General features: G+C 53.4%; 1 protein-coding gene across 1 annotated transcript; it reads left to right on the top strand.

Moving 5' to 3' along the window:
- Positions 1-1,458: 1,458 nt before the first annotated feature.
- CCDC27 (coiled-coil domain containing 27) lies at positions 1,459-20,619 on the top strand (the record flags this gene model as incomplete). Its single annotated transcript, XM_082860314.1, is given in 14 exon segments — positions 1,459-1,503; positions 5,453-5,495; positions 5,498-5,703; positions 6,239-6,371; positions 7,378-7,488; positions 8,053-8,210; positions 11,073-11,252; positions 11,988-12,083; positions 12,332-12,695; positions 12,912-13,042; positions 16,125-16,202; positions 16,445-16,657; positions 18,879-18,983; positions 20,494-20,619. Coding segments are annotated over 14 exon segments (1,989 nt in total).
- Positions 20,620-20,693: the final 74 nt, after the last annotated feature.

Raw genomic sequence — 20,693 nt, 5'->3', positions numbered from 1 at the left:
GTTAAAAAATTCTTCCCATGGGATTTTATTTCCCAGAAAAAGAACTCTCTTGCAGGTGATTTGTTACCTCTACATCTATGAAGGCAACACACTCTATTTCCCAGGTGTCACATTAAAAATCTGTCTCCACTCAGAATTGGCCACCAATGTTATCTTTTAGCTAGTATTTGGTCCAAAAAAGAAAATAAAGAGATGTTTTGATGCCGCTCATTTCCTTGAGGAAGCACTTTCTCCTTTAAGGTTTTGAAAAGCAGTATTCAGACCAAGCTCAGCTAGTCCCTCCCACACTGTATCCAATGAACCATTTCTGCCTGGGTCCCCACAGCCCTGTGAGCTTGGGATGGCGGGTTGGGTGCTTGGGTCCTATTCACGGCCTAGTGCAGTGTTTGCTTGGTGATCACCTGATAGGCAGTGATGTTGAATGGATGGACAAAGTTCCTTCCTACACACCTGAGTCTCCACTACCATCTATGTTGTGTTAAACATTTACTTGCATTTTGCTTGGGTTCAAATGGAGGTACCCCCTTATCACACCCACAGGCTCTCCCCCCTGCCAGGAGCCCTTGCTTCTCCCTTCTCAGCAGCTCTGGCCATTCTGGTGACTTTCCCAGGATCCCTCTTGTCTTAGTCTGCTCGGGCTGATATAACAAAATACCACTGGCTGGGTGGCTTCATCAGTAGACATGTATTCCTCACAGTTCTGGAGGCTGGAAGTCTGAGATGAGGGTGCCAGCTTGGTTGGGTTCTGGCTCAAAGACGCCACCTTCTCGCTGTGCCCTCACATGGCCTTTCCTCAGCATGCATGCTGGAAAGAGATCCCTCATCCTTTCCTTCTGAGGATGCTAATCCCATCATGGGCCCCACACTTCATGATCTCATCTAACCCTAATCACCTCCCAAAGGCCCTTTCCCCCAATACCACCATATTGGGGGTTAGGACCTTGACATATGAATTTTAGGGGGACACAGACATTCAGTCCATAGCACCTGCTCGTGCTGGCCCATAGGCAGGCACACCAGGTGAGGGTCTTTCCACAAGGTCCTCCCTGCTGTTGGGCACCATGACTTATTCTTCAGTAGGTTTGCTAGAGGTCCATCTATGAGACCCTGGAGAGATGTCCCAAATGGACCCAGGGGGCTCTGTTTCAGAATGGGGGAAGGAGCTCCTGTAAGAGGGACCCTCCTATGCCTCCCACAGAAAACAGCTACAAACTAGAGTAAAAAATGCAAAATATAACTACTGAGCATGCCTGAGGATAAAAACAGAAATATTTTGGAGGGAGATAAAAATGTGGAGGAAGCGACTGGCATGGGTGAGTTCACCTTTTGGTTGCTTTTCTCTGAGGAGAAGCACAGCTGCAGTGTAGGGTGGGGTGATGAAACGTCTGACGGGAAGATCCCCCTCTGTGGTCCCTCTGGCTGAAGTAACCAGGGGAAAGAGCCAGGGAAAGCACGGCCATGGGACAGCAAAGGAGGAATGCCAGGAAGGAGAGCCAGATGAGGGTACCCTCAAACCCTGTGTATAAACACTGCCCAAGCCTCTAGCTGCCCTTCAAACTACACCTGCCTGGGACAGACAGAACAATCTGCACTGAGGTTGGAGCTGCTGTCCACTGCAGGTAAGACAGACTTGCAGTCTTAGTTTAGCCATGTAAGTCACTGCTAAAATGAAACCATCAACACTCTTCAGAGGAATATAACAGAACTCAGAGTCTCCACAGCATAACATTCACAACGTCTGGGATACAATCTAAAATTACTCTACCAGGAAAATGCGACCCACTCTGAAGGGAAGAAATTAACAGAGGGCAACCTCAAGATGACGCTGACATTGGAATTGTCAAAGACTTAAAGCAGCTGTTATAATTATGCTTGGTTAGGCAAGTACTCTCCTAATGAATGAGGCAATAGGAGACCTCAGCTTATAAATAGAAAATATTGAAAAAAACAAATGGAAACTTTAGAACTGAAAAATATATATTTGAAAATCACTGGGATTTAAAAATCCTGGAGTTTAATAGCAGACTCAAGATGAGAGAGGTAAGAGGAAGTGAAGTTGAAGACAGGTCATTAGAAATTACCTAGTCTGAAGAAGAAGAAAAAAGATTTTAAAAAGTGAGAACCTCAGGGACTTGTGGGTCAATGTTAAAAGAGCTAAGATATGGGTCTTATTGGAGTCTCCAAAGAAGAAGAGAGAAAGGGACTGAAAAAATTATTTAAAGAAATAATGACTGAAAACTTTTCAGTTTGGTAGAAAACATATATTTGTAGATTTAAGAGGTTAACAAAATCCAAAACAGTGAACACGCACACACAAAATCATGCCTAGACACACCAGAGTCACACTGAAACCAAAGATAAAAATAAAAATCTTGAAATCCACCTAGAGAAAAATTAAACATTACTTACAAGGGAATGACAATTTGCATAACCACAGGACCCTCATAGGAATTATAGGGACCAGAATCCAGAACACCTTTATGTGCTGAAAGAAAAGCCACTTGTCAACCAAGAGTTCTATGTTCACAAAAATGTCCTTCAAGAATCAAGGCAAAATAAATATCTACCTAGAAGAAGGGAAACTGAGAGGATTTGTTTCCACTAGACCTGCATTGCAAGAGATGATCAATGAAGTTTTTCAGGCTGAAGGGAAATATATGTGTAAATACAAAAGACTATTTCTCCTCTTAATTTCTTTGAAACACTGTTAGAAGGAAAATTTATAGCATTGTCTTATGAGACATACAGTATAAGTAGATGTAAAACTTATGACAACTATAGTTTAAAATATGGTGGGAGAGGGGTAAGGATCCAATTGGGTGCAAGATTTCTATCTTTTTACATAAAGTGGTACAATATTAACTTTACTAAACTGTGAAAAGTAAGGATGTATATTGTGAAACCTAGAGCAACTTCTAAGATATAATGCAAAGAGGTGTATCTGAATGTTCAGCAGGTAAATTAAAATGGAATTCTATAAAATATTCAACAAATACAAAAAATAAAGAAAGAGGGATAGAGAACAAGAAACATGTGGGCAAAGAGAAAACAAATAATAAAACGGTAGGCCTAATCTAACCACATCAATAATTACGTTAAATATTAATGGGCTGAACACTGCAATTAAAGGAGATTATCAGAGTGAATAATAAGACAAGACCCAACCATATGTTATTTATAAAAGATATAGTTTAAATATGACACAAGTAGATTGAAAATGAATGGATGGAAAAAAATACCATACAATGGGAGCATAATAAGGTAAGAGTGACTATGTTAATATATCAGTAAAATAGACTTTAAGGCCAAAAATATAAAAGAGAGAGACCTTTCATAAAGATAAAAGAATTGACTCATGAGGACGACATGACAGTCTTAAATGTGTATGTGCCCAATAATAGGTCCCTTAAACACATAAAGCAAAATTTACAGAACTGAAGGGGGAAATAGTTCCATACCATAGCTGGAATATTTCAATACCCCTTTCTCAGCAGATGATGGGGGAAAAGTCAGTAAGACAAAGAGGACCTTGGGAATTCCCTGGCAGTCCAGTGGTTAGGACTGGCCACTTTCACAGCAGGGGCCACAGGTTCGATCCTTGGTCTGGGAACTAAAATCCCGCTAGCTGCTAGCTGCAAGGTGCGGCCAAAAAAAAAAAAAGGAAAAGACAAAGAGGATCTGACCAAGACCCTCGATCACCTTTACCAAATTGCTGTATGTAAAACACTACATCCAACAAATGAAGCAGGGTGGGATCGGAGGCTGCCTCTGACCCAGGGCTGAACCACTCAACAGACAGACTTGAGACCCTAGTACTGCAGAGGTATCAAAACATATGAAGAAGAAATTAGGAAAGAATTTAATAGATCCCAAAGAAAGCATTAATGTAACCATCTGGGAATGGTCAGTGTTTGATTTTCTTACGTTTATTTTGTGATGAAGGATTACCCTTGTACTGTCTTTGTCTCTAGTGACATGGGATACGAGGCACCAGAATCTTTGCAGTGTTGCCCCTCTCTCGCTCTCATTCACCCGTTTGTTCATATAGGTCCCTCCAGGATGGCACGCGGTCCCCTGCCGGCCCCCATAACCTCTGATTGTAAGAGGGACCCTCTCCTCTCCTTTTAGACTCAAGATCACAGACAGGAGTGGAAACCCAGACGGCATTTTCATCCTTCTGTGTGACGCAGAACTGAGAACTTCACGCCTGGAGACATCCCTCGAGTGGACTGGAGAAAAAGCAGCACAGGTGGCACTGAAATAGGCGGGAGACCTCAACTCAAAGCAATCCTCCACTTTCCCTTGAAACTCTGAGCTGGTCCAGACCAGCGAATGGTTATGGGAGAGGAGGCCATGCGGAGCTGGAGAGGACCCACAGGGTGACCCAGAGGGGCCTGGACTCTGGGAAGGCACCTTGGTTCCCTTGAAAGAAAGTGAGGCTGCTTCAGAACACAGCTCTACATGCTGCCTGCAGGGGCTGGCATTTTCCATTCCCCCTGAAGGATGGGCTGAAAGAATATGAGCTCCAAGTACAGTTATTATTTTAAATTGAGATAAAAATCACCATTTTAAAATGTACAATTCAATGGCATTTAGTCCGTCTGCAGCGATGTGCTACCATCACCCCTATCCAGTTTCAGAACATTTTCATCCCCCCACAGAGGAGCCCCGGGAGCCATGTGTAGTCACTCTCCGTTCCTCCCTCCCTCCTGCCCTAGGAAATCAATGTGCTCTGTCTTGGTAGATTTGTGCATTCTGGACACTTCAAATAAGTGGAATCACACACCATGTGGCCTTCTGTGTCTGGCTGCTTTCACTGAAGAGAATGTTTTCGACATCAAACTGCAGTTTGAGAAACATGAAGTGGCCAAAAAGAAAATTTTTCAAGTAGCAGCCTGGATGCAGAGAAACATCGACACCATTTCTTTGTGACCTTTGCAAGCCTGAGGCCTGTGTGTCCAAGAATCGGATGGTGGGAATTTAGCAAAATCACAGTAAGTCTCTCTCCTCTATCCCAATTCCATTTTTAAAAAAGAAGTACATACAGTATTCAGGTGTTAAGAAATATGTCTAAAGTGCGGACTTTAATTGAAAAGGTTAAATTTTCACATCAGAGCCACTGACACAGTGTCAGATTGTTAAATAAGGTGAAATACTAATGATGGGGAAAAAAGAAAACAGAAGAATGGGCTGCTAATGCCTCGGGGCACTTCTCCTGCGCTTGTAACATTCTGTGTGTACAGCGAAGCAGCTTCTGGTTCCCCTTCCCAGCCGAAAATTAAGACAGATGACAGGTGCTGTTTCTAGGTTTCTATGGAGACATCTGTGATGTCATAGACTGCTCCCAGGACCGCTTAGGATGTGGAGCTTGGGAAGCTGGTCTTCTCCCGGCCTGTGCTTGGACCTGCACATCCATGACTGAGGCTGTATTCCCCTCGACACCCTGCTCCAGACCCGGAGGATAGGTCCAAGTCATCATTCAGGTGGCCAACCTTGGCCCTCTGCTCCACGTTCCCGATGTTACCCATCAGAGCCAGCACGCCCAAGAAGAAAAGTCTGGTGCCCAACTGGATAGAGAAGGGCCTGATCGTCCTACGGCAAGTGTCCAGCCGGAACGAACAGACCCCAGAATGGAAACTTCGCCAAAAAGAGCGCTCCCTCAGCAAGTCAGCTCAGGCCATCAACTGCTACTACAGGAAGATGGTACGGAGTCTCGGGAGAAAGGATGGCCCGGCCACACGCAGGTCATCAGGAGATGACCTGCTTCTCCCACTGGATGAAAGGCCTTGAGGGTGGGGGGCTAATAAGAGCATCCCAGATCAGCTTGGCTGATGGATTACAGTGGGTGGATTCTGGGAGTGGATGGAGACTGGGAGAGAAGATGCAGTGTCTGCTCTGAGCCTTCCTTAGGGAAGTCTTGAGAAGGAGGGAATGGGGAGGAGAGAAAATAAGGAAGAGAAAGCGCGGGCGGGAAGGTTCAGGCAGGTACCACGCGCTGGGGGAGACTGGAGAGCCACCACACTCCCCAGGGCCCTCCTGAGTGGACTTGACTCTGGGCTCAGCCGACTGCAACTTCTAAAGCAAGGTCCCCACGGCCCTCATCAAGCAGCCAGTCTTCCGGGTGGGGACAGCCCACTGGGATCGGCACACACGGCAGGCCCTGGTGCTCCGCCAGAAGATGGGAGAGGGGCTTCCCGGGTCCCTCTTCTCCTGCTGGTCCCATTTTCCTGCTCCTCAGCGCGATTTCAACAAGGACACCAGCCCCCAGGACAGCGGCTTCCTGTCTGAAATGGAGGAGCTCTGGCACAAGTTTCTCACACGTCCGGGCTGTCCCCAGTTCAGCACCAGGTCCACGTCCATGACCCACTATGGTGAGCGTGCCCAGCGGGGCCCCACGTGGGCACACCCCCTCCACCCAACCACCCAACCCACCCCTCAGAGTCCGGGACCCGCACGGGGTCCTGGCACACAGCAGCCTGCGCGGGTGGCCAGAGGGGGCGTGTGCAGTGGCCACAGCTGCTGCTGCTGAAGTTGGCTCTCAGCTGAGGCCAGAGTGGGGGGAGGGAGGGAGAGAGGCCTGTATTTCTGCTCTCCCAGCCCTCTCGCTTTCCCTATGGTCCCACTCACCAAGATTCAATAGAGTTGGGACAGGGGAGGAGAAGGCTGAAGGTTCTGGAAGCTTCGGGAAAGAGGTCCATAGGGCCAAAGGCAGCTCATCAGGGACAAAGCCCTGAAAGGAGCCTTAGCAAAACTCTCGTCTAAGCCTGTGTTGCTCTGATATGGACAAGAGGCTCCGAGAGGGCAGCTAAGGGCCCAGCCGCCACCCGAGTGGCATCGGTCAGGCCAGGTGTCATCCCACACCTCCAGCTCCGGGACCTGGGCTACTCCCATTTCCCCACACACGGCATTTTCCTTAGTGGTGTTGACATCGAGGCCGAGTGCCTGCAGCCAGCAACTGGGGTCCTGTCTGTGGATCTCAGGCGGCAGTCAGGCAAAAGTAGGGCCCCGCCCACCCGTCCAGGCTCTAAGCTTCCCGTTCTCAGTGCCAGGGCCTCAGAGAGCAGCCGGCACTCCAGGACTTAGAGGAGGAACCACTTTTACAGGAGGGAACGGGGCTGCCCTCCAGGGAAGGGGAGGCACCAGACTGCAGAGCTTAAGGTGCACCTGATCGGTTTCAGGTGGACACACCTGTGGTGGGTAGGGGGACGGAACTACGCTTCGATTCAGTCGCGTAGTCCAATCCTATGCAATCGCTGAGAAAACCACCTTGAACCCTACCCAGCATTTAAAAGGAAAGGAAATACTAGTCTCTGTCCTGGAGGTCTTGGGAAGACTCGGCCTTAGCCGTCATCTGTTGGCACATTTACCGTCCTGCAGGTTCAGCCACGACTCTCGATCTCCCTGAGGACAGGTGCATCAGCTCTGAGACCTGGAAGGTGACTGAGGACCTGCTCTCTGGTCAGGAGGGCTTGGACATGAAGGTGGACGGTGAGGACGGCCCTGCTGGGCACGTGTGACCCATAGGGTTCTCTCCTCGGACCCCAGCCCTGAGGTCCTCTGCCTTCATCTGCAGGGACCCCTGCTCCCCGCAGAGCCACCCGATCATGCCCCGTGGAACTCCCTTCCTAGGACCGCCTGCCTGGCCCTATGTACCTTCCACAGGCTCCTGGGATGCATCCCTCCTTGATTAGAGGGACCCACATGCACTGTTCCTACAGACAAACACTTTTGTTTATCCAGAGGTGAAATCCACCCCCCCTTGAATTTGCCTGAATTCAAGGAAACTCCTCAAAAGTGTCCCCTGTGCACAGGGCAGAGTCAGGATGTCCCCTCTTGTCCTGACCCCCAGGCTCTGGGAATCTTGAAGCGTGCTTTGATGCTCTCATACACACTGGGCTGGGTGTAGGGGACGGACAAGGGTGTAGAGGAGCCCAGCTGGGCAGGGAAAGGTTTCAGCGGGAATCTTGAAAGGGGGATGTTACGGAAGATCCGGGGCAACTCAGCTGGGGGAGAGTCTGACCGACCCCCCCCCGCCGCCCCGCCTCTTGACAGGCTGCCAACTTCCCTTTAGTAAGAGTGCCTGCGAGTTCAATTACCTTCGGAAGAAGAGTGAAGCCCAGGTGTTGAGCCCGGCCCCCAGCAACCCGGTCCTAGGGCAGAGCTACCCAAGGAAGTGGGTACCTTGGTACATCTCCGTCATCCACGAGAAGGTACGGCCGAGCGCGGAGCCTGGGCACGGATCCTGGTCCTGGCGCCCCGGCTCCACCTCCTGCCCGAGAGGATGCCCGACCCTGGGGGCTCTTGTTCTAGTATCTGTTTGGCTGTGTAAGCAGGTCCCAGACATGGCCTGAACTGACATCCAGACCCCCTCCCATGGCTTCTACGAATCAGATGTTTGACAAGCCTAGGTCCTGCCCATCTTCATCCCTGTGGGGGACAGTTCAGGCTGGCCTGGACGTCACCCACTCTTAACACTGCTCCCCCCGTGAGTCAAGACCTTCAACATCCATATATTCTTTAAAATAGTAATAACCAGCTTGATGGGCAATGATCTCCCTACGGGTTGACTCATCGTGGTATCATTTTTTCCTACATGTTTATGAGAGGGACTGGCCCATAATTTACCCGCCTTGTCATTCCCTGTTTGCTTTTGGTGTCAGAGTTTTCTGGCCTCATAACAACAACAAAAGTTGGAAAGTTTTCGCTCTTTTTCTATTTTCTGGAAGAGTTTGCATAAGGTTGGTGTTATTGCTTTGTTAAATTCTGAAGAATTCATCATTGAAGCCATCTGTACCTGGCAATTTCTTACAGGGTTGGTTTTTAAAATAACAAATTCAATTCCTTTTAAGATATTCCAACTTCCTTTTCTCTCGTTTCAGTTTTGGTAAGCTATGTTTTTCTAGGAATGTGCCCATTTCATGCAAATTTTCAAATCTGTGAGCCTAACTCTGTGCACAAGAGTCTCTTAGTATTATTCTTCCAGAGTCTGGAGAAGATTCTGCAGAAGATTGCCTGTTTGTTTTGTTCCTGACATCGTTAACTTGGGCCTTCTCTCTTTTTCTCTCCACCAGTCTTATCAATGTTAAAAGTCTTCTCTTAGGGGCTTCCCTGGTGGCACAGTGGTTGAGAGTCCGCCTGCCGATGCAGGGGACACGGGTTCGTGCCCCGGTCCGGGAAGATCCCACATGCCGCGGAGCGGCTGGGCCCGTGAGCCATGGCCGCTGAGCCTGCGCGTCCAGAGCCTGTGCTCTGCAACGGGAGAGGCCACAACAGTGAGAGGCCCGCGTACCGCAAAAAAAAGAAAAAAAAAAATCTTCTCTTAGAATTAGCTTCATGGGTTTTTTTTTTAACGTTTTTGTTTTTGTTTTAAGCTCGTGAAACTCTAGTGACAATTATGGAAATGTCACACAAAATGCTGTGTAGTTGGTGGGCACACAATGGGGACTCACGAGCCCTGATAGTGTGGGTTCATGAGTATTCATTTTAGCTTTATTCCCGAAACTGTACCTCTAATTTTATGATAGATTTCATAATTCGTTTTCTTTAGAGTTCACAATTTAAAAAGCATCCCAACCATTGGAACAAGCAATTCCACTTTTGGAAAATAGCCTGAGGATAAAATCAGATAGAGTCTCACAAGTATACGTAAAAAGATGCTTTTGCAGTGCTGCTAGGAGAAGGAATTCCAGCGGAAGGGCTGCAGGCTGGACTGCCACCAGGGGCTCACAACATGTCCTCAGGGCCCTCGTTCCCTCACCTCTGTGTTCGTCTGCCCTGTGGTAGGTAGCACCACCTGCAGAAGCAAGGTTGTGCTGTTGCAAAGTCAGCAGCCCCAGAGGAAAGGAGTGTCCCCTTCCCGGGAACCATGTCTGGTTTGGACACATCGTGTTTAAATCACCATGGCCTGGGTGAAGAAATGGGATTTCTCCATGACTATTTTAACATAATACTATAAATAATTCCCATATACCCTCCAGATTCCCCGAATGTTAAAATGTTGCCGATTTGCCCTGTCCTCCTCTCCCCGCCGTACCCCATCTCCCTATATCATCCATTCTTGTCCTGAGTTTTAAAAATTCTCTTCCTGGGCTTCCCTGGTGGCGCAGTGGTTGGGAGTCCGCCTGCCGATGCAGGGGACGCGGGTTCGTGCCCCGGTCCGGGAGGATCCCACATGCCGCGGAGCGGCTGGGCCCGTGAGCCATGGCCGCTGCGCCTGCGCGTCCGGAGCCTGTGCTCCGCAGCGGGAGAGGCCACATCAAAGAGAGGCCCGCGGACAGGAAAAAAAAAAAATTCTCTTCCTGCAAATTCTCTTCCTGCTATGTTCTTTGGGCTAAATTTCCAGTTCTTCTTCTGAATTCTTGAGCTGGATACTTAGATCTTTGATTGTCCATTGTTTCCCCTGATCCATGCGTTCGAAGGCTATAAATCTGTCCTTAATCACAGCTTTCTAGTCGCCCGTCTTGACGTGTCCAAATGTTTGTTATCATTCAGTTTAAAATATTTTCCAACTTCCTTTGTGACTTCTTGGACTCGTGGACTCCGTGGAACCCTGTCACTTAACTCCTAGTTATCTTTTCCTTCTAGAATTCTGTCTCTGACCCCTTCCCTCTTGCCTGGAGAATTCCCTTTAGTATTTCTCTCAGTTGTTCAGCTCTGCTGGCGACGAATTCTTCCAGTTACTGTTTGTCCAAAAACACCTTTATTTTGTCTTCAGTTTTGAATAATTAAGGGCATGGAGGTTTTGAGAGTGGATGGTTGAGGGGCAGTGGGCCCAGCCCTGACAAGCCCCTTGGAGGTGGCCCTCGGAGGGGGTGGTGGTTAGGTGTCCTCGGTCACACCTGGGGGCTGACCGGGAGCCAGGCCTGGAGATCCCCGGGCAAGGGTGGCCCTTAAGCAGGAGGTGGTTGGGGATGACGGGGGTGGGGAGGTGGGGGGGTGGGGGGGTGGACGGGGTCTAGGGCAGCAGGCCTGCGCTTCCTGGGCCCAGAGCTGCTGCTCTGCTGGGGGCTGGCGGTGCTGGAGGCGCGTCTGAGTGGCTTGACCGTGCCTGGGGCTGCCCTGTTTCTGCCCAGGACCGGTGCCTGTTTGCACTGGGGAAGGAAGTCCGGCGCCTCTCCGAGCTGGAGGTGCAGGTTCAGACGAAAGACGAGGAGATCCTGGCTCTCCAGGAGGAGAGGGAGGCCTTGAGAAAGCAGCTGAACTGCCTCCTGAAGAGCAAAAGCCAGGAGGCCTCGCTGAGCGAGGTCATGACGGTGAGCAGAGGCAGGCGCTCCGCGGGCGGCGGTGGCTTGGATTAGCCTGACCTGTTCTAGCTGTGGGGGTTCCGTGTCCTTGCCTGTAACATCGGGGTGGGCCCCCACCCCTCCCCCAGCTCTGGGGGGCGCCCTGGAGGAGGCGGGTCGGGGTAGGGCTCTGTGTGGCCCAGGGGAGCAGTCGCCGGGTCTGAGAGCTGACTTCTTTCACGTCTGGGGATACAGCCAGTGTTTATGCTGGGTCCTCGCATGAACTGGGGACTGGAGGCTTCCGACCACCACCGGACCCTCTGGCCGCCGCCAGAAAAGCTACCCAGGCACCGATGGTGGGGTACTGGTGGGCGGGGACAGCAGGAGTCTGGAGAGGCCTGGAAGCATCGTCCTGTGACCCCCGTTCCCCGGCCTCCTGGGGGCTGTCAGGCGTGAGCCGGCAGTGCAGGGCGGTGACCTGCGGGCACGTCTGAGGTCGGGCCCCTGCCAAACTCCTCCAGACGAGCGTGCTCGTTACTGCCAGGCCACTTGCCAGGGTTGCTCCTGGGGGGGGGAGCAGAGCCAGAAACAATACGGCCCCCCAGGGCTGCCATCTGCACACTATGGCCCCCTGCCCACCGACAGGGCACCCCTGGCAGGAGGACGGTGTGTCCCCCTTCCAGGAAGACAGGTCTCGGCAGCACGGCCCCTGGGGGAGCTGAAGGTGCAGATTGAAACCCTGAGGCTCCCACGGGCCTCTTGCAGGAGTGGCCGGCGGAGTCGGAGCCGAAGCTGCAGGGGAGACTGAACACCCTTAGGACCTTCCTCGGAGGCAAGGAGAAGCCGGAGCACAGGCAGCAGGTGCGGGCTGGCCGGGCCTCCTCTCCCAGGCTGCCCACGCGATGCCCAGGCCACAGGCTCCCACCTGCTGTCCGCACCTGGTGGTCCCCGCCCAGGCGAAACCCTCGGCCACACTGGAGGGGAGCAGGGGAGGGGTGATGGGGCAGCTCCTGGAGATGTAGCCCCGGCCCCGCCCCCTGGGGGCCCCCTTCGCAGTGCACCCTCTGTCCCCGTGAATGGCCGAGCCCCTTTCCACAGGGGTCCCGCAGTCCTGCCCAGCATGCCCGTCCCTCCCCCAGATGCAGGGAGAGCACGCCATGACCGACAGAGGCAAGGACCTGGAAGGAGGCAGCTACGAGGAGGAAGAAGGCCTGGAATGGGAGGCCGAGCTGGCGGCGGACGAGGGGGCAAGGGCCAGTGCCAGCAGGAAGGGGATTCTGCAGGAGAAGGCGGCGACGGTGGTGGCCGCAGAGGGCGCCGCGGAGGGGGAGGCCGCGGGCGGGAAGAGGGCTGCCTCCATGGCCCACACCTTCACGGGGGAGCTGAGAGCCCAGCTGGAGAAGCATGAACAGCTGGTCCGGGAGTTCCAGTTCCAGCTCGAGATCACGAGGACCAGACATTCCCTGGCAACAGGTGGGAAGTTGGAGGATGGTGAGGCGGGGCCAGCAGCGAGCATGCCCAGCTCTGCCGGCTTTGTCCCGTGTCCCTCTCAGCCGGGACCATGTGGCGGCGGCACTGGAGCCCCGGGGTGGGAGCCAGCAGCCCTCAGCCTGCAGTCTCAGCCTGGAGCCCCCGGGATGATGCGGTGACCAGCACCCTCTCCTCCCCTCTCACTGTCGCCTCACCCAGGAGCCATCATGTCTTTACAACGACAAATGGAAATCCAAGAGTCCCAGCTGCAGAGCTTCAAAATGGAGAACGAGGCCTTGCAGAAGGAGCTGCGAGAGCGGAAGCAGCAGCTGCAAGCCATGTCCGACAAGGTGGCGGTGTCCTCCGTCACGTCACAGGCGTCCTCCCTCTGGGGCTCTGGGACCGGTGCCGTCTGTCCCATCCCCCTGATGGAGACACTTGACCAGGGAGCTGATAGTGGCGGAGCTGGGGTTCACACCCTGCCCCGCCGTGCTCTGCGCTGCCCTCTGTTCCCAGCAGTCATCTCTGTCTCCTGGGCCACTGGGCTCCTGGCCATTTCTCAAGCATCTCCTGGCCCCTGGGTCCCAGGGCTGAGACCCCCATGGACCTTAGGGAGATCGCCACTGCAATGAGCCCAGTGCATTGGTGACCTTAGGGATATCGCCAATGCACTGAGCCCAGTGCATTGGTGACCTTAGGGATGTCGCCACTGCAATGAGCCCAGTGCACTGGTGACCTTAGGGATGTCGCCACTGCAATGAGCCCAGTGCACTGGTGACCTTAGGGATGTCGCCACTGCAATGAGCCCAGTGCACTGGTGACCTTAGGGAGGTCGCCACTGCAATGAGCCCAGTGCACTGGTGACCTTAGGGAGATCGCCACTGCAATGAGCCCAGTGCACTGGTGACCTTAGGGAGATCGCCACTGCAATGAGCCCAGTGCACTGGTGACCTTAGGGAGATCGCCACTGCAATGAGCCCAGTGCACTGGTGACCTTAGGGAGATCGCCACTGCAATGAGCCCAGTGCACTGGTGACCTTAGGGAGATCGCCACTGCAATGAGCCCAGTGCACTGGTGACCTTAGGGAGATCGCCACTGCAATGAGCCCAGTGCATTGGTGACCTTAGGGAGATCGCCACTGCAATGAGCCCAGTGCATTGGTGGCCTTAGGGATATCGCCACTGCAATGAGCCCAGTGCATTGGTGACCTTAGGGATGTCGCCAATGCACTGAAGCTTTTGTATTTTTTAATTTAATTTAATTTTTTGGCCACGCTGAATGGCTTGCAGGATCTTAGTTCCCCAACAGGGATTGAACCCGGGCCCTCGGCAATGAAAGCACGCGTGGAGTCCTAGCCACTGGACCGCCAGGGAATTCCCTGAAGCATTTTTAGCTTTTATTTTTATCCAAGTTTCTTGTGCACAAAGCTACACAGCTTAAGGAACCAAACAGTTCCACGGGCTTATTATGAGAAACAGGAGTCTGACCCTTCTCTTTCTCATTTGCCCATCCCCCAAGACAACCGCTTTCAACTCTTCTAGCTGATTCTTGAAGGCTGGCTCTTTGTATCTCGAGATTGCATGCTTACAATGCCCATTCTAGATGTTCCTCCATCTTGGCATCATCTAACGCTTCCCTCTTTCCTCGCTTGCCTCCCCAGCCCGGGAACTCCTCCCCCTCCCCATACTATTCCATCGCGGCGTCAGTGAGTGGACGCTGCATTTACATCATTGAGACGGTTATCAGGTGCACACGCACGTGACCGAAACACACGTTTTGTGAAAGACTATTAAGATCCATAAACCACATTTTAAAGCCACTGCCATCCACATCTTTTCTCTTTCTTGACCTACTCCCATAGTTTCACTGGAGCACATCCTTCAGTAGTTTTTTTGAGAAAGGTGAGTGAAGGTAAAATTTGGGGGACATCGTAAGGACATTCTGCAAATGTCCTTCTTCTACACATTAATAGAACTTGTTGGAATAGAATTCCGGTGTGGCTAGCACTTTCCCTCAGCAGTGTGAAGGCGTTGCTCCACGTGTCCGAGCTTCTAGGGTTCCTGGTGGGAAGCCCAAACTCATCCTGACTCTTGCACTTTCTTACAGCATAGTTTTTGGTGGTGCTTCGTTTCTCTCTGGAAAGTTGCAACATCCTGCCTTTGTCCTTGTGTGCAGAAGCTTCCATAGTTGGGACTTACTAAGGGTCTGTTTTCATTTGTCCTGGGCGCTCAATGGGCAACTGGAAACTTGTGTCCTTCAGTTCTAGAATTTTTCTTTGTTTATATAGTTTTTATTTCGTTCTCTCTGTTTCCTCTGAACCCTCCTTCTGGCATCTCCATCAATCGGCCAGTGGACCTCCCCTTCTGGTCTCTTTTTTCCTTCCTTTGTTCCCTCCTACCTTTGTTTTCTGCTTCCTTTGTTCCCTCCTACCTTGTCTCTTTGTTCCCTCCTACCTTTCATCGCTTTGTCTTTCTGTTCCTCTTTTATGAGATTTCCTTAACTTTGGCAACAGCCCTCCTCCTGAGCTTTAATTTTGCTCATTTACGGTTCCCGAGGTCTTGCTTTTGCTCTCTGAATGTTCCTCCCCCGCTTTTTTGGAAGCACACTCTCGTTTTGTTTCTCAATTGCAGTATGTCTCTGACCTGCTGAGAGCGTAAGTGATCCTTATGCGTTTTGGCTTCTTGTGCCATTTCTATCTCCTATAAGCTCCTTTTGTAAGTCTGGTTTTGGTTTCTGTTATTCCTGCAAGAATCTTGCTCCAAGGTCAGAGCTGCCTGGAATCTCTGAGCCCCTGAGTGATAATTTTGTGCTTCATGGCAGAGAGCTGGTCTTGGGCGTTTCAGCGGAGAGTTAGTTCAGTGGTCATGTTGTTGGGTCTCTCCTCTTGGTTTGCCCAGATTCTCCTGGAATCTGGGAAACTGGGAAAGTTCCTTTCCCGGAAAGTAAAGGCGCAGCTGCCGGTGTTTTAGGACCAAGACGGGCAGAGGCTGCAGTCTCCACATTCAGCCCCCACAACCTGTGCCTGGAGCTGGGGGTCTCCACCAAGTGAGCTTGGCATCTCCCGGGCCAGAGACCCCCTGCGGCCCCCCGGCATCAAGTCTCCTGCCAGGTGGAAAAGGGGCAGGCGCTTGGCAGCTCCTGGTCAGGGACGAGTCTGCGGCTCCTGGTTTCTGAAACGATGTTCCTCGTTGTGTTGGTTTCCACGTCCAGGACAGCCCAGCACCACCAATTTCTGAGATTTCCAGGGACTCTGACAGCTCTCCCCACTGCTGGCTCTGGAGCCAGCTTCCCAAGTGTGTTTGGTGCCGCCCCTCCTCCCCTCCCTGTCCAGCAGAAACCAACCGCGGAGCTTTCGTCTTACTGAGGTTCAGGGAGGGGGCTGTCTGGTGTCTCACCCCCAGCCCCTGAGCGAAGCCCCCTCTGCCTTGCAGTTCTCCAACCTCCGGGAAGACAAGAAACACATGGAGATGATGGGACTGATCGAGAAGGACAACCTTCTCCTCCGACAGGTGTCCGTGGGGTGGTCAGGGGGCAGCCGCAGGCCCGGATGTTGACGGTGGGGGGAGAGGAAGCTGGCAGATCCCTCACCGCTGGGCAACACCCCATTCAGCAAATCCAGAAGCACAGACACCCACAGGGGTCCCTGCCACGGCCAGGGCCGGGCTGACTTGAAGAGCTCAGGGAGAGGTGGCCATCTTCAGGGGAAGGAGGGGGGCAGGTGGGCCTACTGCGCCATCTCTCCGCCCCCCAGCAAGTGTCAGAGCTGGAGAAGGAACTGGTCAAGCGGGAACAGACCATCTCAGAGTTGGAGGCCAAGGTCAGCCAGCTGCAGGCCCAGGTGAACCAGAGCCAGGACCATCTGCAGAGGCGGAAGCAGCTGCAGGAGGAGATGCAGAACAAGAATGAGATGATCCAGCGGGCGGAACAGCAGGCCTGCGTGGCCCTGGAGAGCGCCCAGTCCAGGGTACGTCCGGCTCCCCCCTCCTGAGGGCCTGCTCCGGGGCCCTCGCCCAGTGCTGCCCAGCGCCAACCCTGGGGACTGTGCACGGGTCCTCTGGCTCACCCCCCACCCCTTGTGTCCAGGAATGCTGGTGGAGGAGGGGGCAAGGGTGCAATGGGCGTGGCAGCCTTAGACGTAGGAGCCGGAGGGTGCCGCGTGTCGGGGCTTTGTCTATGGAGGACCCCCTTGGGTTGTGCTGTGAAAGGGACCCAGGGGTGTGGGTGGCCAGCCAGGAAGGAGAAGAGCTCTGAGGTGGGAGAGAAGCAGTAATAATAATGCCATCCATGTATAACTTAGAGAGCACTTGCTGTGGGTCAGGAGCTGTTCGGAGCATTTATTAAGGCATTCAACTCTGTTAACAAAGCTGGGATGTGGCTTTCATGAGTGTCCTCACCTGATAGATAGGAACCTGCAGCAGAGAAGGCAAATGGTCCATCTGAGGTCCCAGAGCTGCGTGGACGTGGTGCTAGGGTGTGAAGTGCAGGGTCTCCATTCTGAGCTCCCCATTAGATGTGAGCAAAGGCATGGGGCGGCGGATTTAGGAGGGACCCGTCAGAGATCTGACTTGATTTAGAGCCCAAAACCAGCAAAGGTAAAGGCCCCCAGCTTGCAGGCTTTTGAAATAACATTTTCCCCACTCACCCACCGGGAGTGCCACCTGTAACCAGCCGTGTTCTCCATCCTGTTGGGGCTGGCCTCCTGCTGGCCAGCTGACAGCATCACTGAGCCCCTCTCCCTTGCCTGTTATCTTTTATAAAACTGTGTTTCCCATCCAGCAGCATTCCCAGCTAAATCACTAGATGGGTGACGGTGTATAGATGGTTCCATTTCTAGTGGGTTTGGTGGAGCCCAGAATGCTGTGTTGAGAAAGATTCTGAGGCTCAGTCTGGGGTCGGCAGGAAGTAGTGCCATGACCAGTGAGTGATGCCTGAGACAGGCCCGGCTGTGGGGCACCGTGGATGGTTGCCCCGGGTGACTACCACCCCTTACCCAGCAGGAGGCACCTCTGGTACAGAGGGCGAGCCCCCGTTTCCCTCATGACCCCTGTACCTAGCATGGTGCCTGGCACAGAGCTGGCATTAATCCATGTTGGAAAGAAGGAAAGGAAGCCCTCTGCCCCCTCCAAGTCCAGGGGCTTGTGGCATCCCTGTCCCAGAGGCAAAGTGGACCGACTTGCGTGGCGTTAGGCAATGCCACATCTCTCCAGCGAGGCTCTCCCTCAGCATTTCTACATTGGCAGGGCCCCCGGACACTGAGGGTGAGAAGCTGGAGCTGAGCTTGTCACCGTGACTTGGGGGACACTGTCTGGGGGCTTCTGGGGTGCAGATCGGAGGAGTTTATTCTGAAATTACTGGGAGGCATGATTCACTCTCCTCTGCGGAGGTGGGCTGGGGCCCTGAGCACCCACAAGGATGCTGATGGCAGAAAAAGACTAGACAGCCTCAGGGGTCCATTCTGCTTAACGCCTGGTTAACGCCTGGTTAACCGTTTAATGCAGATGCCCACAGCATGGAGGAAGGGAGGGAGTACAATGACCAAAGGGGGGCTAACAGAGTCTGCAGGACGTTTTCTGCGCCACTGACAGTCTCCTGGGGGTCAGCAGGAGACTGTGGCTGAAGCTCCTTCAGGGAAGGGGGGGAAGGTCTGGGGCTCATTTGGAGATTTTTGTTTGTTTGTTTTGTTTTTTTGCGGTACGCGGGCCTCTCACTGCTGTGGCCTCTCCCGTTGCGGAGCACAGGCTCCGGACGCGCAGGCCCAGCGGCCATGGCTCACGGGCCCAGCCTCTCCGCGGCATGTGGGATCTTCCCGGACCGGGGCATGAACCCGCGTTCCCTGCATCGGCAGGCGGCCTCCCAACCGCTGCGCCACCAGGGAGGCCCCGGAGCTTTTGTTTTGTTTTGGCCACATGCAGGTTTTGCTTTTTCAATTAAAAACAAACAACGAAAGCTTGGTGTGGCAGAAAGTCTTTGCACTTTGGTGTTAAGCTTCCTGGGTCCAGGTGGTGATCTGGCACCTTCTAGCTCTAAGGCGACCACGCTGACCTCTCCCACCCTGACTCCAATTCCTAAAGCCAGAAAACATGAGGCCAGGTCTACCTTCCCTAGACCCTCAGCGAGGTGGCAGGTGCGGAGGTTGCTGCCTCCTCCGCTAAAGGCGAGCTTGGTTATTTTCCCTGCGCTCACAGCTCGAAAGACTAAGAAACAAGATCATCCAGGCCACCTTCAACACCATAGGATTCAAGTCCTTGGCCACCGAGATCTCTGACAATGACATCCTGGAAGCCTTGCAGGTATATCCAGCCTCCTTGTCCCCGGGGCCACGTCTCCACACCAGCGCTCCAGGGTCTGCAGCTGGGGGCAGAGGGGAGAGGCCTGGATGGGAGGCTAGGGACCCCCATTCTTGTCCTGGTGGTGTCACCCTTTTACCGTGACCCCAGAACTGTCCTTTCTCTCTGCTTAGGCAGAGGGGACTAGGTCTCCCTAATGGGTGGCAATGTCCCCGAGCTGCTCTCAGCATTCAGCGCCCAGCAGCAGCTGCTGCAAACCCACCCAGTGCAGTAGGGAGGGGACCAAACTGCTGGGTCCTGGGCATTTTCCTGCAGCAGGAGCCCATCCCCAGGCTCCGCCCAGCTCAGCCTCCTCCAAGGATGCTACTTTGCAGCTCAGCCTGGCCTCCGCTGGAATCCCTGCTGAGCCAGGAGTCTGGCACGGACCCTCTCCCCGGCCTTGGTCCATGACAGCTCCTCACGGACAGGCAGAGAACTCAGAGGGGCAGGGCGGTGAAGGGGAAATAGTGCAGCTTTGGGGTGGCAGGAGTGAGTCACCACCTCCTGGACCTTAGCTTCAAAGCTGTGGGCTGGTCACTTGACTTCGCTGAGCCGTAGAGCTTCCCTCTGTACCCGGGACAGCGTGCCTGCCTTCCAGGCACCACGGGGCCCACAGCTCTGGGAGGAAAGCACCTGAAAGACAGGTGCTCCGTGCGGGGCCCCAAGCCTCCTTCGACAGCACAGCCCTAGACCCCAGCAGCTACCCATGACCTGCCACTGGTCCACACTTCCCTGGGGCTGGGTTCCTTTCCTCTGTGAGGTGGGGCGGGGAGTTAATGGTGCTCTTGTAGGGTGGCCACAGCCCTCAGGGCAGAGGGGACCTCTGCATGGGGACCTGGGGAGAGGTCTCTGTTGTTTGAGGCCTGGGGCCTGGTTACTGTTGTTTGTGGGAGGGGAAGAGGGAGGAAGGAGAGAGAAGATGGGAGGGATGGGGGATGGGAGGGAGGGAGGGAGGGGGGAGGGGGATAGGAGGAGTCGTCACCATCACCCAGTAGCCAGGGAAAACCCCCTTCCTTTGCCAATGCCCCACACAAACCAGCAATGGGCCAGAGAGAAGGAGGCTGAGGAGGGGCGGGACAGCCTTCCCTGCGCCCAGGACAGAGGGGACTTGAGGTTAAGACTTGACGGCCTCTGAGGTCTCTGGGAGTCTGGGCTCCCAGCAATTCCCAGAGGACTAAGAAGTGCATTTGGGGCAGACTCCAGGGGTGAGATGACCTGGAGCCGATGGTGGGCATCTCTCCCCAGCTCCGAGTTCTGTGGCTTCACCCCTGTGCCTGGATCAGCCGTGGTGGGAGGGCTTTCAGAACAGAAATTGGCAAATGCTACAAACCAGAGCTTTTTATTTTCTCCTGGAGAACAGGTTGCAAATATTCACCAGCACAGCACTGAGGCAGCGGGCTCTTCTCGGGGAGGGAAGGGTGGTGTCCCAGGAGCCTGCAAGGACTGGGCACACGCTGCTGCATGTCTTTTCTAGGGGATCATCTCAGAGAGAACTGACTACTACAACCAGTTGAAACAGAAGGGGATTAAAGTGCCCCCCCTGCAGCAGTCGGAGATCTTATCCTCACCCAGCAAGTCCAAGAAGATAACCTCCAAGTAGGCCCAGCTAGGACCCCAGGCGCAGCCAGTCCAGTGGAGGCCAGGACCCAACCTGGGTGTGCCCTGTGTGCCCCC

Source organism: Leucopleurus acutus (genome assembly GCF_964270905.1).
Source record: "Leucopleurus acutus genome assembly, chromosome: 2".
In the NCBI taxonomy this organism is placed as follows: Eukaryota; Metazoa; Chordata; class Mammalia; order Artiodactyla; family Delphinidae; genus Leucopleurus; species Leucopleurus acutus.
Note: the sequence above shows the minus strand (reverse complement) of the source record. Positions and strands in the feature narration are given on the sequence as shown.